Source organism: Nerophis ophidion, linkage group LG09 (genome assembly GCF_033978795.1).
Source record: "Nerophis ophidion isolate RoL-2023_Sa linkage group LG09, RoL_Noph_v1.0, whole genome shotgun sequence".
Taxonomy (NCBI): domain Eukaryota; kingdom Metazoa; phylum Chordata; class Actinopteri; order Syngnathiformes; family Syngnathidae; genus Nerophis; species Nerophis ophidion.
The window spans coordinates 39422445-39438147 of record NC_084619.1 but is presented as its reverse complement, the minus strand read 5'-3'; the positions used below and the strand labels follow the sequence as shown (position 1 = coordinate 39438147).

Here is a 15703-nt window from a genome sequence, read left to right as displayed (position 1 = left end):
ATATCATGAGGTGGCGATTTGTCCAGGGTGTACTCTGCCTTCCGCCCAAATGCAGCTAAGATAGGCTACAGCGGCCCCCGCTGACCCCTCTCTGTCAGTTTACGTGGCCTACCACTTCGTGGCTGAGTTGCTGTTGTTCCCAAACTCTTCCATTTTATTATAATAAAGCCGACAGCTGACTTTGGATTATTTAGAAGTGAGGAAATTTCACGACTGGATTTGTTGCACTGGTGGCATCCTATGACAGTTCCACGCTGTAAATCAACGAGCCGCCCATTTTTTCACAAATGTTTGTAGAGACAGTCTCCATGCCTAAGTGCTTGATTTAATACGCCTGTGGTCGGGATGTTTTACAAAAAAAAACCCTTTAAACTAGACCATTGATTCTCAAACTGTGGTATGAGGGCTCCATGTAGTGGTACACCTAAGTGTTACTGTTCAGTTTGTGCAATGTTACAGTGGCCAAAAATATTAAACATACTTGTTAAATAAAACCTTTGCCTTGTTTTTTAATTAATACTTAGGCCTACCATGCTACTGTATCTGTGCGGTTTCAATGTCGGTCGTTAGGGTGCTACTTTGAGAGTCAAGTGTTTTCCGAGGTGGTTCTTGGTGAAAAGTTTGAAAACCACTGATACGAGACTGAAAGTGACATGATTGATTAAAAAACACTTACTCCTAAACATTGATGTGCTTTTTTGGGTTGGTGCACTAATTGTAAGTGTATCTTGTGTTTTTTATGTTGATTTAATAACAAAAAAAATGAAAAGTTACATTTTTATTTATTTATTAATTTTTTTAATAAAAATGTATTAAAAAATTCTTCTGCGGCCCGGTACCAATCGAGCCGCGGCCCGTGGCCCGGTGGTTGGGGACCACTGATCTAAAGTATCGTGTGTGTTATGTAACACGTGTTCACATGCGCTTGAGAATTAAAAAAATAGTAAAGCTCAAAATTACCGTACATGGTTGAACTCCATTATCAGATTAGTTTCGGAGCACATACAGTACGTAGATTGCAGGGGTTCAGCAAATACATATATTTGAAATGGGTATTGAACCGAACACAGCTGTACCAAACTGAAATCTGTGCAGATTTCCAAATTTGTACACACATAAAATATTTTATTTAATGTTTTTTTTTTAGAAATTTAGCAGTACCTGCCAGCAGATTGCAATTGCATTTTTACGCCTAATTTTAAAAATAATTTAACACAAAAGCTAAGAAGTTTTATGTTTTGCATTTTGTTTTCTTACTGTACCAAAAATTTATCGAAACATGGCCTTTATACTGAGCAGGGCGATCCCTCCGTCTCTATACGCAGATCACATGTATGGCCTCACGATTCGTGGGGGCCTCGTTTAGCATAAATCGCTAGAAAAAAAATTAATACACACATTTCCCTAGCACCTTCCAAATTTCTCTGAATATTTTCATTGTGCACCGAGGTGAACAGTGTTAGTGCTGGGCTGCAAAACAGAAAGTATAGATTTTTATTTATTTATTTATTTTTTTTGTCCTGTCCAGCTTCTAATATAGTTGATGTAGATGCCCATATTGGCTGTTCAGATTTACTTTACAAAAGAGAAGTGTGGGATACTTATCTTGTTGCCCTATTTGAGGTTGACTTTATTAAATGTATTTATATTATCATTTGGTGCAGCCGGAGCAGGAGGGGATAGAAAGAGAAAAAAAGGAAGACAGAAGGGGAACTTGTGGGGATAAGAGGGGGATTAGACAGAGAGACAAAAACCACAATAGCAAACACAATAATAACAACAAAAACAACAACAACAACAATAGAACAACACCAGCACATACAATATGTACAAATATGATCGTAAAAGTGATAGCAAAGAAGCAGTTATTGAAATAAATAATATAGAAATGACAATGAGCATTTTTACACTACAACTGGAGCAATACAACTACCAATCGGAAAAGCGCTATTGATCATGAACAGTACCAATAGTTTAGCTCTATTATCAACAATACAGTTGTTCAAATGCAATACGTATACATAATGATAACTAAAGAGATAAAAAAAAAAAAAGGAATACCGAAAGATGGAGGGGAAGAGAGAGAGGCAACCTATATTAAGCTTGTAGATTGTTATAGTAACAATGGGTTGATATATGTTTGATGAAACGTGATTATGTGCATGAGTATATGTATGTATACGTACTTGTGTATGTACAGTATGTGTATATGTATGTTTGTTTGTACAGTGAATGTATATGTACAGTATGTGTATATGTATGTTTGTTTGTACAGTGAATATAAATGTACAGTATGTGTATGTTTGTACCGTGAATGAAAGTATAGATTTGAATCCCGGCCGGAGATGTGCCAAGAACGTGTGCAACTTTGCTTTAATTGTGTTAAATATGTACACAGTACAAATATACATAATTTTAAATAAAAAAGGATAAAAACATTTTGTATTGGGTCGGGTGCCTGAAAATAAAACATTTTTAGGACCCCAATATACTGAGGTACCTACCAAACCATGAGGACGCCATAGCGTTACACTCTTAGTAGACAGCACAGTACAATTATGAAATTATGTTTATTTGAAAACATCTGGTCTCATCTGGTTGAACAGGATGAGGCATGCGGCCTTAGCATGGATGTTTAGATCGGGGATCAGTGGCCCAATTTGGCCCGCCGGGTTGTTTCGATAACACTGATTTATTTCAAGCTTACACACTTACTGATCGCATGTCCGCAAGGGTGACTAGTTGTCATCTAGCCATGTTATTTGTTTTGTTTTTGGTTTGTTGTTGTTAATAATGCTGTGTGTGGGAGTGTGTGTGTATTTTCTTCTGTTTTTCAATTTTTTTCGTAAAGCACTTTGTTTGCCACTTGCCTGTGTATGAAACTAAAATAAATACAGTTTCCTTGACTGACTGATTGATAGATCAATTAAATAAATATTTTGATTTTTTGGCCCGCAGCACATTTTCACTTTGGCCCTAGGATGCTAAAAGTTTGGGCACCCATGGTTGGGCGGCATGGCGTAGTGGGTAGAGCGGCCGTGCCAGAAACCTGAGGGTTGCAGGTTCGCTCCCCGCCTATTGACATCCAAGTCGCTGTCGTTGTGTCCTTGGGCAGGACACTTCACCTTTGCCCCCGGTGCCGCTCACACTGGTGAATGAATGATGAATGAATGATAGGTGGTGGTCGGAGGGGCCGTAGGCGCAAACTGGCAGCCACGCTTCCGTCAGTCTACCCCAAGGCAGCTGTGGCTACATATGTAGCTTACCACCACCAGGTGTGAATGAATAATGGGTTCCCACTTCTTTGTGAGCGCTTTGAGTATCTAACAATAGAAAAGTGCAATATAAATCTAATCCATTATTATTATTATTATGGTTGAAGCGGTAACTGTCTTAATGCAGCTACTGGGCTTGTAAAACAGGCTTCATGCTGCTGCTGTTCTTCATTTTTTCTTCATGAGGGTAAATAACAATTGTCTTTCATATGGCGTGTCATCTGGCATTATAGAAGGTCTTTTATCGCTTACTTAGTCACTAAGTCACAATAGTTATTGATTTTACACTTGCGCAGAAGTCAAAAAATACAATTCATTTTGATAATGGGTAAACATGCACACATAAATCGGAATGTCTGTGTGTGTACGTTTGATCATACAACAAAAGAGACACCTACTAGATTCTAATGGAGGGTGGGATGTGTCTGGGATCCTTGGTATATCACTGAAACAGAAAACGCAAACTTACATCAATCATTTGCATGTTTGCATTTGGCTAATTTAAAAGCTGTGAAGTTAGTCATTTTGTAGATGCGCAGGCATACATGCTTAATTTAAACATAAAGGAGAATTCAAACATGTTATTTTGGACATTCGAGCAAAACTTTCCCATGGTATAGAGAATTTGCAAAGCAAATGGAGAATGTGAGCATTTGTTATCAGAAACCATCAGCTTGAGCAGTAGTGGGGTCATTGCAAGAAGCACCAGAATTTCTCCCACCAGCTTCAGGAAACCAAACAAAGCATTGCAAAATTAGGATATAGCATGTATGTTTATGTCCTTAAATGTGAGCGTCTTTGAATTGATTATGGTCTGAGGGTAAAAGTTGCCTTATAAAGTCGAACGTTTGTTGCTGTATGGACTTCCTTGTGGTAAAAATGTAAGTATAGAAAAATCAATTCAGCAAACATAAGCAAAATAAACTCGTGCTTCATCAAACTCAGCAGTCAAAATTCAGGTTTATGTGTTTTACATTTTGCATCCTGCCACATTCAAAAGATGTCAATTATATTGGAGATGACAAATAGAGAGATTTTTTTTACAACCAAAAATCTAATGTGCATACTACATGCACAGTAAATGAAAAGAGGATTGCCCTTTTTAGGATGCAAAATGGTACCCGCAAAATAAAGCTATTATTCCATAAGCATGAAGGGATTAAGAAGTCCTGATGAAATGGTAAGATTACTTACTGATATTTTCTACACACCCTTTGCAAGTGTTTGGAAAGAGATTACAACATTCAACTTTTGTTTCATAACAAAGCAAATATGATTCAATCTTAAAACTGCACATATCAACAATTAATAAATATGTCATGTAAAATATGCTGTGTGTCAATGGGCTTTGAAAATGTGAAAGAAAAAGAAAAATAATTATTTCGAAGTAATTAACCTTTACACTTGGTGAGACTGCATTCCAACATACCCAACGGATTTATTTACGTGACATAACATTTTCCAGGATCATTTTCGTCATCACGTTTTTATAAAATCTTGGTACAATGTACAGTATATTTGCTCTGTACATATGTCTATGTATCAAAATGTAAAAAACAAAAACATTTTAATGTCAATACACACTATTTTAGTACAAATATACAGGTAGCCCTTGGTTTATGACATTCAGTGTTATGTTTTGTGGTTACGAACACGCTCTATTTAATTGTAAAAAATAAACTAGCTTGAAAAAACATTGCTTATCACTTCCGAGCGGGACTGCATCAAAGAAAAGGAAAGTCATCAACAGGGAAGTAAATGTAAACATAATAAAAAAAAACAGAAGTGCCCACCAATGTTAGCCGATGTCTTTGTCTCAACCGCTCAACTGCCATGACCATTATTAAGGATAAAGATTAATAAACCCTAATGAATACTAAAGGGGTCCGCGCGCTTCTAAATTAAGGAAAAAAGAAAAACCTCTTCTCTTCTTCCAGACTAGCTTTGTACAATACATTTAGAAGGTACAAAAAGGCCTGCAGGTGATCATCTACCTTCTGCTGACCACACCCTACTATGGTTTGGACATCCACAATATCATGTTAGACCCACTCGACATCCATTGCTGTCAGTCCCCTGGGGGGGTTGCCCATATATGCGTTCCTTTCCAAGGTTTCTCATAGTCATCATTGTCACTGTCACCGACGTCCCACTGGGTGTGAGTTTTTCCTTGCCCTTATGTGGGCTCTGTACCGAGGATGTCGTTGTGGTTTGTGCAGCCCTTTGAGACACTTGTGATTCAGGGCTATATAAACAAACATTGATTGATTGATTGGTTGATTGATGATACTAAGCAACACTCCTTCCGGTGTGCAAGCCAACCACAGGGATAAAAGTAACAAGCTGTTTTCTTTTTACTATTGTAGTTAACCCATTTTACTACTGAATTGTATGTGTCCTGTGTACAGTGTGAAAGACTGAAAATTAATTGCGGTATAAAAAAACTTCCCTTAAAACATAGGAACAAATTCATTCGTAACCTGCGCGTCACCTGTAGATGCATTTAAGCATGCATAGTGGTTCATAATTTACCTCTCTGAAAAATATTTTTATGTTAATATAGAGCACTCTAAATTGTAATGTACCTCAAGGCTCAGTTTTAGGACCAATCTTGCTTTTCTTTCATTGCTTTGCAGATAATTAAAACATCTACCTGTCCCCCTGTCTAAATACATTAGAGAGTGGATGTCCTAAAATAAAATTAAAATAATATTATATTTGGTAATGATAGTGCTGGCCCTGCGATAAGGTGGCGATTTGTCCAGGGTGTACACCGCCTTCCGCCTGATTGTAGCTGAGATAGGCACCAGCGCCCCCCGCGACTCCAAAAGGGACAAGCGGTAGAAAATGGATGGATGGATGATAGTGCTCTGAGCATTCATCTTTTTGGAACACAAATCTTGGAGCCAACAACTGGCTAAAGAAAAAAAAACACACGAACCTGAAAACGTCTTTGAAAGAACTACTGTTTGTTACTTGTCATTGATACTACTAACATTCCCTGTTTTTTTGACCAAAAATCTTTATATGGGCTGCACGGCTGCGAAATGGTACCAAGAAGCGCATCTCCGAGGTGTTGACCTTGCCACACTAGCTTCCTGTGACTTTCAGGATCCAATTAAAATTTGTCTTGATTTTCTCTGCCCCTTCTACCTTTCCGAGCTTTATCCATACACTCATCAGACAGAACCACGAAGTCCACAAATACTGTTTTTAAACATCGAAAGAACAACACTAAAAGCTGAACCTTCTCAGATCTCCATAGTAACATTGGATCTGCACGGGTACTTTCATCTACGTCTGAAGACACAACTCCTTGACGTTTTGGGCCTGTATACTAACATCCTACATAAGTGACAAATAGCATGTGCAAACTACAAAATTGTTTGTATCTTTAGGGTGAGCTGAGTATTTGTGTAATGCAGACTGTCACCATGGATACACTTATTTTACTGCACATCCATGGCGTCATGCTCCAACCTGTGGCGTTATGTTATGTTGTAAAACATGCAGCATACAACTATAATCAGTTTCTGGGCTAAAATAAACACTCCTCCAGCACAATCCAGACAGTGGATCCCACTTTTTAGCTCGTCAAAGGAGCACTCTGGCAGACGACATAATTGTGTCAAAAACACTGGCTACAACTACGCTGGTGCACTGGAATATTCCAGTGCAAGAAAATGCATGTTGCAAGAAGTATTTTCATATAGCAGATACATTAATACATTCTCTATGTATAAAATATGTTTGTAATTTAAAAAACAGACCAATTGAATCAGTTTGGTGTCTGCTGGTTCCTAATCAGCCCCTTCAGCATCCAGCAGCAATAAAATGGCATTGCAGCATAGACAATATGTCTAATATTTTAGTTTTTGACGGTTGAAGTTTGTTGCCTCGCACACGGACAGAGGGTTTTCAAGCCATCATCTTTAATCGCACCAATTACCTCCTTCTCACAGCCGTTTGTGCATGACTGTACCATTTTGCACATACTTTCCAAACGACAAAGATACTACATTCATTGCGTGAACTAATTTGATCATTGAAGAGACGCAATGCTCTGCACAAAAACTCACTTGATCAGTTTGCTTGTATTGCCTGGATCAGCCCCTTTGTCTTTACTTGTTTTAATTTGTTTCTCTTATTTAGTTGTGATGTTTTATCTGTACATAAAATCATTATATTTTTGAAACGCCTTTAGTAGTGTTTTTTCTTTTGTTAACAGCACTTTATGCAGCAGTGATTTTGATAATGTGCTATACATGTACATAAAACTGACGTTGACCGTATCTAATGAATAATTATGCCATATTTTGTGTATTTGCTTTCAAAAGCCCCCCCTTTTTACAAACCCTGTTTCCATTTGAGTTAGGTAATTGTGTTAAATGTTAATACAAAGGAAATACAATGATTTGCAAATCCTTTTCACCCCATATTCAATTAAATGCACTACAAAGACAAGATATTTGATGTTCAAACTCATAAACTTTATTTTTTTTTTGAGCAAATAATAATTAACTTAGAATTTCATGGCTGCAACACGTGCCAAAGTAGTTGGGAAAGGGCATGTTCACCACTGTGTTACATCACCTTTTATTTAACAGCACTCAATAAACGTTTGGGAAGTGAGGAAACTAATTGTTGAAGCTTTGAAAGTGGAATTCTTTCCCATTCTTGTTTTATGTAGAGCTTCAGTCATTCAACAGTTTGGGGTCTTGTTGTTGTATTTTATGCTTCATAATGCGCCACACATTTTCGATGGGAGACAGGTCTGGACTGCAGGCCAGCCAGGAAAGTACCCGCACTCTTTTTTTACGAAGCCACGCTGTTGGAACACGTGCTGAATGTTGCTTGGCATTGTCTTGCTGAAATAAGCAGGGGTGTCCATGAAAAAGATGGCGCTTATATGGCAGCATTTCTTGTTCCAAAACCTGTATGTACAGTACCTTCAAGCATTAATGGTGCCTTCACAGATGTGTAAGTTACCCATGCCTTGGGCACTAATGCACCCCCATACCATCACAGATGCTGGCTTTTGAACTTTGCGTCGATAACAGTCTGGATTGTTCGCTTCCCCTTTGGTCTGGATGACACGATGTTGAATATTTCCAAAAACGATCTGAAATGTGGACTCGTCAGACCACAGAACGCTTTTCCACTTTGCATCAGTCCATCTTAAATGATCACGGGCCCAGAGAGGCCGGCGGCGTTTGTGGATGTTGTTGATAAATGGCTTTTGCTTTGCATAGAAGAGCTTTAACTTGCACTTACAGATGTAGCGACCAACTGTATTTAGTGACAGTGGTTTTCTGAAGTGTTTCTGAGCCCATGTGGTGATATCCTTAGAGATTGACATTGGTTTTTGGTACAGTGCCGTCTGAGGGATCGAAGGTCACGGTCATTCAATGTTGGTTTCCGGCCATGCCACTTAAGTGGAGTGATTTCTCTAGATTCTCTAAAATTTTTGATGATATTGTGGACCGTAGATGTTGAAATCCCTAAATTTCTTGCAATTGCACTTTGAAAAACATTTTTCTTAAACTGTTTGACTATTTGCTCACGCAGTTGTGGACAAAGGGGTGTACCTCGCCCCATCCTTTCTTGTGAAACACTGAGCATTTGGGAAGCTGTTTTTATACCCAATCATGGCACCCACCTGTTCCCAATTAACCTCCACACCCGTGGGATGTTCCAAATAAGTGTTTGATGAGCATTCCTCAACTTTATCAGTATTAATTTCCACCTTTCCCAACTTCTTTGTCACGTGTTGCTGGCATCAAATTCTAAAGTTGTTGATTATTTGCAAAAAAAAAAAAAAAGTTTATCAGTTTGAACATCACATATGTTGTGTTTGTAGCATATTCAACTGAATATGGGTTGAAAATGATTTGCAAATCATTGTATTTCATTTATATTTACATCCAACACAATTTCCCCACTCATATGGAAATGGGGTTTGTAAAAACATTCATTCTTCTTCCAACAAATATCTTTTAAGAAACATTGTTTTATATGTAAATATAAATATTGCCTCTGTCCAGTTTTATTTTGAAGATTACATATTATGTATTCATTCTATAATTTCAGTGGATACACAGCAAGTGCATTTTAAAGGGGGGGGATACAATGTGATATGAATTGGTTCCAAGCTTGAAACAGCCTACATCGAAGGCACACCTGCACAACCTGGAGAAGAGGAGAATAACAACTATTTAAGATTTTGCCTCGAACTCCAATTAATAATCAGCCAATCCAAACTTTGGGAAGGTGTCGTTTTTGATCCTGCGTATATGAAAAAGAGTCGAGTGAGCATGATGCTGCAGTTGAAGTCCACTCTTGAGTCATTGCACTGACAAAATTGTGTTAGTATTTGATGTTTTAATTGTCCACTTAACTAAAAACAATAAAATAATAATGGTAATGATAACAACATAATTAAATATTTACAGTACTTATGAGAGGGTCAGGTCCTAACTTACCCAATAGGCCTGGAAACAACCAGCTCCACTTGTGGTTCAGCTTGAGATTCGAGGATGATGTTGTAAACTTCCTTCATGGTGGCTCCTGGTAGCAGCTTCCCATTCCACTGTAAAACCTCATCCCCTGAAATAAGACATTGTCCAATATCTTATGTGAAAGTAATTTAATGTGAGTAGCAATATATACATTGTACTGACAAGATAATATAATCATCTAATCTAACACTCAATGGTTTCCCTTGAGTGTTAACAATTTGATAAAACCATTTACCAAGCATTGAAACAGCGCCCTGCATATTATGAAGAGGATTTTAGCTTAGACATACAGTACGTAATTAATCGAATTTGTTAGAATTTTAATGAGCAGAACCGTGTGTGTGGGCCTCACTTAAACATAAGGAATAGAGAAGTAGTTACCAGTGTTAGGTTTTGGCTTTGGTCTACACCAGGGGTCACCAACGTGGTGCCCGTAAGGATCAAATGAGTAGCCCGCTGGCCTGTTCTAAAAATAGCTCAAATAGCAGCACTTACCAGTGAGCTGCCTCTTTTAAAAAAAAAAAAAACAATTTACTAGCAAGCTGGTCTCGCTTTGCTCGACATATTTAATTCTAAGAGAGACAAGACTCAAATAGAATTTGAAAATCCAAGAAAATATTTTAAAGACTTGGTCTTCATTTGTTTAAATAAATTAATTTATTTTTTTTACTTTGCTTCTTATAACTTTCTAAAGGACAATTTTAGAGAAAATATACAACCTTAAAAAAGATTTTAGGATTTTTAAACACATATACCTTTTTACCTTTTAAATTCCTTCCTCTTCTTTCCTGCCAATTTAAATCAATGTTGAGGTAAAAAAAAAATGTATTGTAAAGAATAATAAATACATTTTAATTTAATTCTTCATTTTAGCTTCTGTTTTTTTGACGAAAAATATTTGTGATATATTTCTTCAAACTTATTATGATTAAAATTCAAAAAAATGATTCTCGCAAATCTAGAAAATCTTTAGAATCAAAATGAAATCTTATTTCAAAGTCTTTTGAATTTCATTTAAAATTTTTGTTCTGGAAAATCTAGAAGAAATAATGATTTGTTTTTGTTAGAAATATAGCTTTGTCCAATTTGTTATATATCATAACAAAATGCAGATTGGATTTTAACCTATTTAAAACATGTCATCAAAATTATAAAATTAATCTTAATCAGGAAAAATTACTAATGATGTTCCATAAATAATTTTTTGAATTTTTTCAAAAAGATTCGAATGAGCTAGTTTTCTCTTCTTTTTCAGTTGAATTTTGAATTTTAAAGAGTCGAAATTAAAGATAAACTATGTTCCAAAATTTTATTTTCATTTTTTTCATTTTTTTTCCTCTTTTAAACCGTTCAATTAAGTGTTTTTTTCATCATTTATTCTCTGCAAAAAACTTTCCATAAAAGGAAAAAAAATGTACGACGGAATACCCATTTTTATTTATATATATATATATATATATATATATATATATATATATATATATATTTATATATTAAAGGTAAATTGAGCAAATTGGCTATTTCTGGCAATTTATTTAAGTGTGTATCAAACTTATAGCCCTTCGCATTAATCAGTACCCAAGAAGTAGCTCTTGGTTTCAAAAAGGTTGGTGACCCCTGGTCTCCACTTTATGGGTACATACAAATATTGAGAAGTGACTGTTCCGTAAGCACCATAAAGATGACAGTCATGGAGATATCATGAACCACAAATACAGTAGAACAACTTAGCATTAAATCATTTGAGTGTGAATGCTGACAAACTTGTGTTGAACCAAAATGTAGTAGAAAGAAACTATAACTGAGATCTGTAAAGCAAGTGAAAACATCATCATTCAATCAAAGTTTGCTTATATAATAATTATAATAATCATTATACAATAATATCACATCTTTTAATGGAAATCATTTCCATACTCCATACTTTCCATGCTACTATTGGACGCTTTGCAAGTGCTTTGTGCATGTACACATCAACTGCAACACAGGCCACAAAAATGAAAAAACATTCAGGACAATGTTGCCTCTAATTTTTCAAGTGTTTGAGCATACACGAACACTTCCAGAGAATTGTGAGTAAGCAACATCAAACGAGCACACTGTGGCCATACCAGCAGCACACCTGTCTCAAACCTGACATCATAACAATTTAAATATCTTCAAATAACAGCAGTTATTCCCATGAGATAATTTTCTGATATCGGTGATTTGAACCACTTACAATGAAAATAACAATTAATTGTTTTTCTTTATGAGCTATGCACTTAAATCGTACGTCTGTACTTTGGAAATAATTTGTACTCCTTTCAGAAATCACATTTTGTTCCCCTTAAAACATTCTCACGTTGCACAATTATATGTAAGCATGGAATGGAGCAGGGGTCGGGAATCTTTTTGGCTAAGAGAGCCATGAAAGCCAGATATTTCAAAATGCACATCGGTGAGAGCCATATAGGTGGTGACTTGTCCAGGGTGTACCCCACCTTCCGCCCTATTGTAGCTGAGATAGGCACCAGTGCCACTGGGGGGCGCTGGAATAAGCGGTGGAAATAAGCGGTAGAAAATGGACGAATGGATGGATGGATAGATGGATGAATACAACTAAATGCGTGCATTTTTAAGTAAGACCAACATTTTAGTATAATAAGTATAATAAGTGTCTTATTCTTTTTAATAACATTGTTATTCTAAAGTTAACCAATAATAAATATAATACTTCTTACCACTGATGCAACTTCTTGAACAGGTGCGATAGAAAATGGATGGTTGGATTAAAATGCATGAGAATGTTTTATAATTTCAAGGTTGTTTTTAACACTGTGATTACCAGCGGAATTATTAATTACTTATCGTGTTAAGCAATGTCAGCTAAGATTAGTCTGAGAGCCAGATGCAGTCATCAAAAGAGCCACATCTGGCTCTAGAGCCGTAGGCTCCCTACCCCTGGAATAGAGTGTACATTTCTGTAACTGTTTGCCTGTAAAATATATATTTTTATTAGCATTCATGCAATTTTGTATATTGCATGATAAATATCCATAAATCAACATTATTAATACGTTACAGAAGAAGTGGAGGACTTCAAGTACCTAGGCGTCTTGTTCACGAGTGAGGGAAGAGTGGATCGTGAGATCGACAGGCGGATCAGTGCGGCGTCTTCAGTAATGCGGACGTTGTACCGATCCGTTGTGGTGAAGAAGGAGCTGAGCCGGAAGGCAAAGCTCTCAATTTACCGGTCGATCTACGTTCCCATCCTCACCTATGGTCATGAGCTTTGGGTCATGACCGAAAGGACAAGATCACGGGTACAAGCGGCCGAAATTAGTTTCCTCCGCTGGGTGGCGGGGCTCTCCCTTAGAGATAGGGTGAGAAGCTCTGCCATCCGGGAGGAACTCAAAGTAAAGCCGCTGCTCCTCCACATTGAGTGGAGCCAGATGAAGTGGTTCGGGCATCTGGTCAGGATGCCACCCGAACGCCTCCCTAGGGAGGTGTTTAGGGCACGTCCAACCGGTAGGAGGCCACGGGGAAGACCCAGGACACGTTGGGAAGACTATGTCCCCTGCTGGCCTGGGAACGCCTCGGGATCCCCCGGGAGGAGCTAGACAAAGTGGCTGGGGAGAGGGAAGTCTGGGCTTCCCTGCTTAGGCTGCTGCTCCCGCGACCCGACCTCGGCTAAGCGGAAGAAGATGGATAGACGGATGGATGGATGGATGGATGGATGGATAAAGAAGAATAAGCACAAATCTGATGTGGGAGTCATCGTGTAACAACCTGGCATTTCGAGTTTATGTGTGGTGTTACCATGAATTGATTAACGTGGACCCCGACTTAAACAACTTGAAAAACTTATTCGGGTGTTACCATTTAGTGGTCAATTGTACGGAATATGTACTGTACTGTGCAATCTACTAATAAAAGTATCAATCAATCAATCAATCAAGTGTCTGAGTTGTCTGAATTTTTGTGTGGCCTTAAACGCATCAGTGTGCTATGAGTGTGTGTGTTGGTGCAGGTGAGAGAGAACAAGCGACTGCTGTTGATATGAGAGATGACAAAGTTGGTCTTGGCTTTTTTGTTTGGCAAAAAATGACCAGTTTTGCTAGATATACGTTTTTTACCATAAACAGTTTTGCTCAAATAAGTAGTTGATGGAATTCCTGTCCTCCTCAAGGCGTCTTGACGGATGTTACAATAATTGAACAGTGTTGATAAACATTGTTTTATCTTTTGTGACCGCTTCTCACACACGGATGCCTTGCAAAATCAAACAGAAGAAATAGTAATGTGTTTATTTTGTTAACAGATTATTTGATTTCTGATACAGAACAGTTTGATTTTGTGCGCGAAATAGATGTACTTTGCGCATAGGATGCGTGAGCAGTGCGCAACTGCTCAAACGTGCACCTTTGAGGGAACATTGATTCAGGAAATGGCGTAATTTTGCAATTTACAAAGTAAATTGCATTCTTGACTTGTCCAGGGCGTACCCCGCCTTCCGCCCGATTGTAGCTGAGATAGGCACCAGCGCCCCCCGCGACCCCAAAGGGAATAAGCGGTAGTAAATGGATGGATGGATGGACTATGGATGCAGTGTATTGCTATTATTATAAAGTACTGATAATATATTGTAAATGTGATTGAAAATGTTTAATTTAATGAAGACATTTTTAAAGCCCAAACATGTTTACTTGAGGAGGTATTAGATTTGTGAGTACCTGCTCTCAGATGCCCAACCACATCAGCCAGGCTGCCCTTCTTCACCTTTGTGATGAAGGCACCTAATCTCCCTGACTCTGTGATTCTTCCTCCTACCACCTGCAAAGAAAAGACGAGAGATGTGTTGAGTAACACAACTTGAAACAACAAATTGCATGTTTGTATCGCAGATACCTTCAACCCCAGCAGACTGCCAGCTTCTTTTGTCATGGTTGCGCTCCTCTTACTTAGGGTGATTCTGCCAATCAGATGGTCCCCCTCCTTGGAGGGCTGCCATGTTACTGGATGCTGCAACTCAAAACAAATGTTGACTAAACTTAAGACGTACAATAGCTATGTGACATTACACATAAAACTGAGCTACAATAAAATCTTTTGACAACAATAAACAATATGATGACATTACAATATACTTTGATCCTCCATATCATATCATATGTATCTTTTTTTCTCAGTTGAATGGGATTATACTTTATTTTGGAAATGGTAATCAAATAAGAAACTTAAGACTTACATGCCATACAGTGGGGTCATGAGGGTAGCACTCCCAGTCCCCTGCAAGATGAAGATAACTGATTGAATCACTACACTCATTCGTATAATCATTTGCATTTCAAAAATGGGAAATTTCCTGCAAAAATGAGAACATATTTCCTTTTTTTCATTAAAAACAGTAGGGTAAAATAAATAAAAAAATAGTGTTCTAAAAAATTACTTTTAAAAAGTATTTCATTATAGTTACTCTGAATTGACTGAATTAATAATGGAATTACTCTTCAATGAATAATAATATTTTGTGCGGTAAGTAATTAATGTGTTTCTTGAAGAAAAAAAAAATATATATATTATATACAGTTGAGAGAAGTTTCATGAGAGAAGTGTCCGTGTGTGTGCCTTTAAAAGGCGGTGCCTGTTGCCAGGTGACGTGTGACGTCAGTGAGAACGCGCTGAGAGCAGCATTTTACCTTAGCTCAGTTTGTAGCTTGGCAGAGGTAGTTTGCCAGCATGCTTTGTCAGAACACTGACAATGATGGGAGTTCAGTAGAATATTTTCACTGGATTGTGTTAGTGCTACCCCGAAGGGAATAAGCGGTAGTAAATGGATGGATGGGTGTGTTAGCGCCAGTTAATAAAGAGATGTAATGTCTTGTCTCATGTCCGAGAATGTGGTATTGTGACGATTGCAAGCTTGTC

General features: G+C 37.6%; 1 protein-coding gene across 5 annotated transcripts in view; it reads right to left on the bottom strand.

Annotated features, from left to right (window-relative positions):
* The window catches only part of LOC133559324 (regulating synaptic membrane exocytosis protein 1-like), a 280539-nt gene that overhangs the window by 61952 nt on the left and 202884 nt on the right, over positions 1 to 15703 (bottom strand). For 3 of the 5 annotated variants that reach the window (XM_061910984.1, XM_061910987.1, XM_061910988.1), the window contains exons 3-7: positions 15024 to 15064; positions 14684 to 14803; positions 14509 to 14608; positions 9758 to 9881; positions 3674 to 3720 (exon numbers count right to left, since the gene is read on the bottom strand). In XM_061910984.1, the coding sequence (XP_061766968.1) occupies positions 3674 to 3720; positions 9758 to 9881; positions 14509 to 14608; positions 14684 to 14803; positions 15024 to 15064 (432 nt within the window). Of the gene's footprint in view, positions 1 to 3673; positions 3721 to 4469; positions 4488 to 9757; positions 9882 to 14508; positions 14609 to 14683; positions 14804 to 15023; positions 15065 to 15703 lie in introns of all 5 variants that reach the window. The other 2 variants (XM_061910986.1, XM_061910985.1) reach the window with 2 other exon arrangements.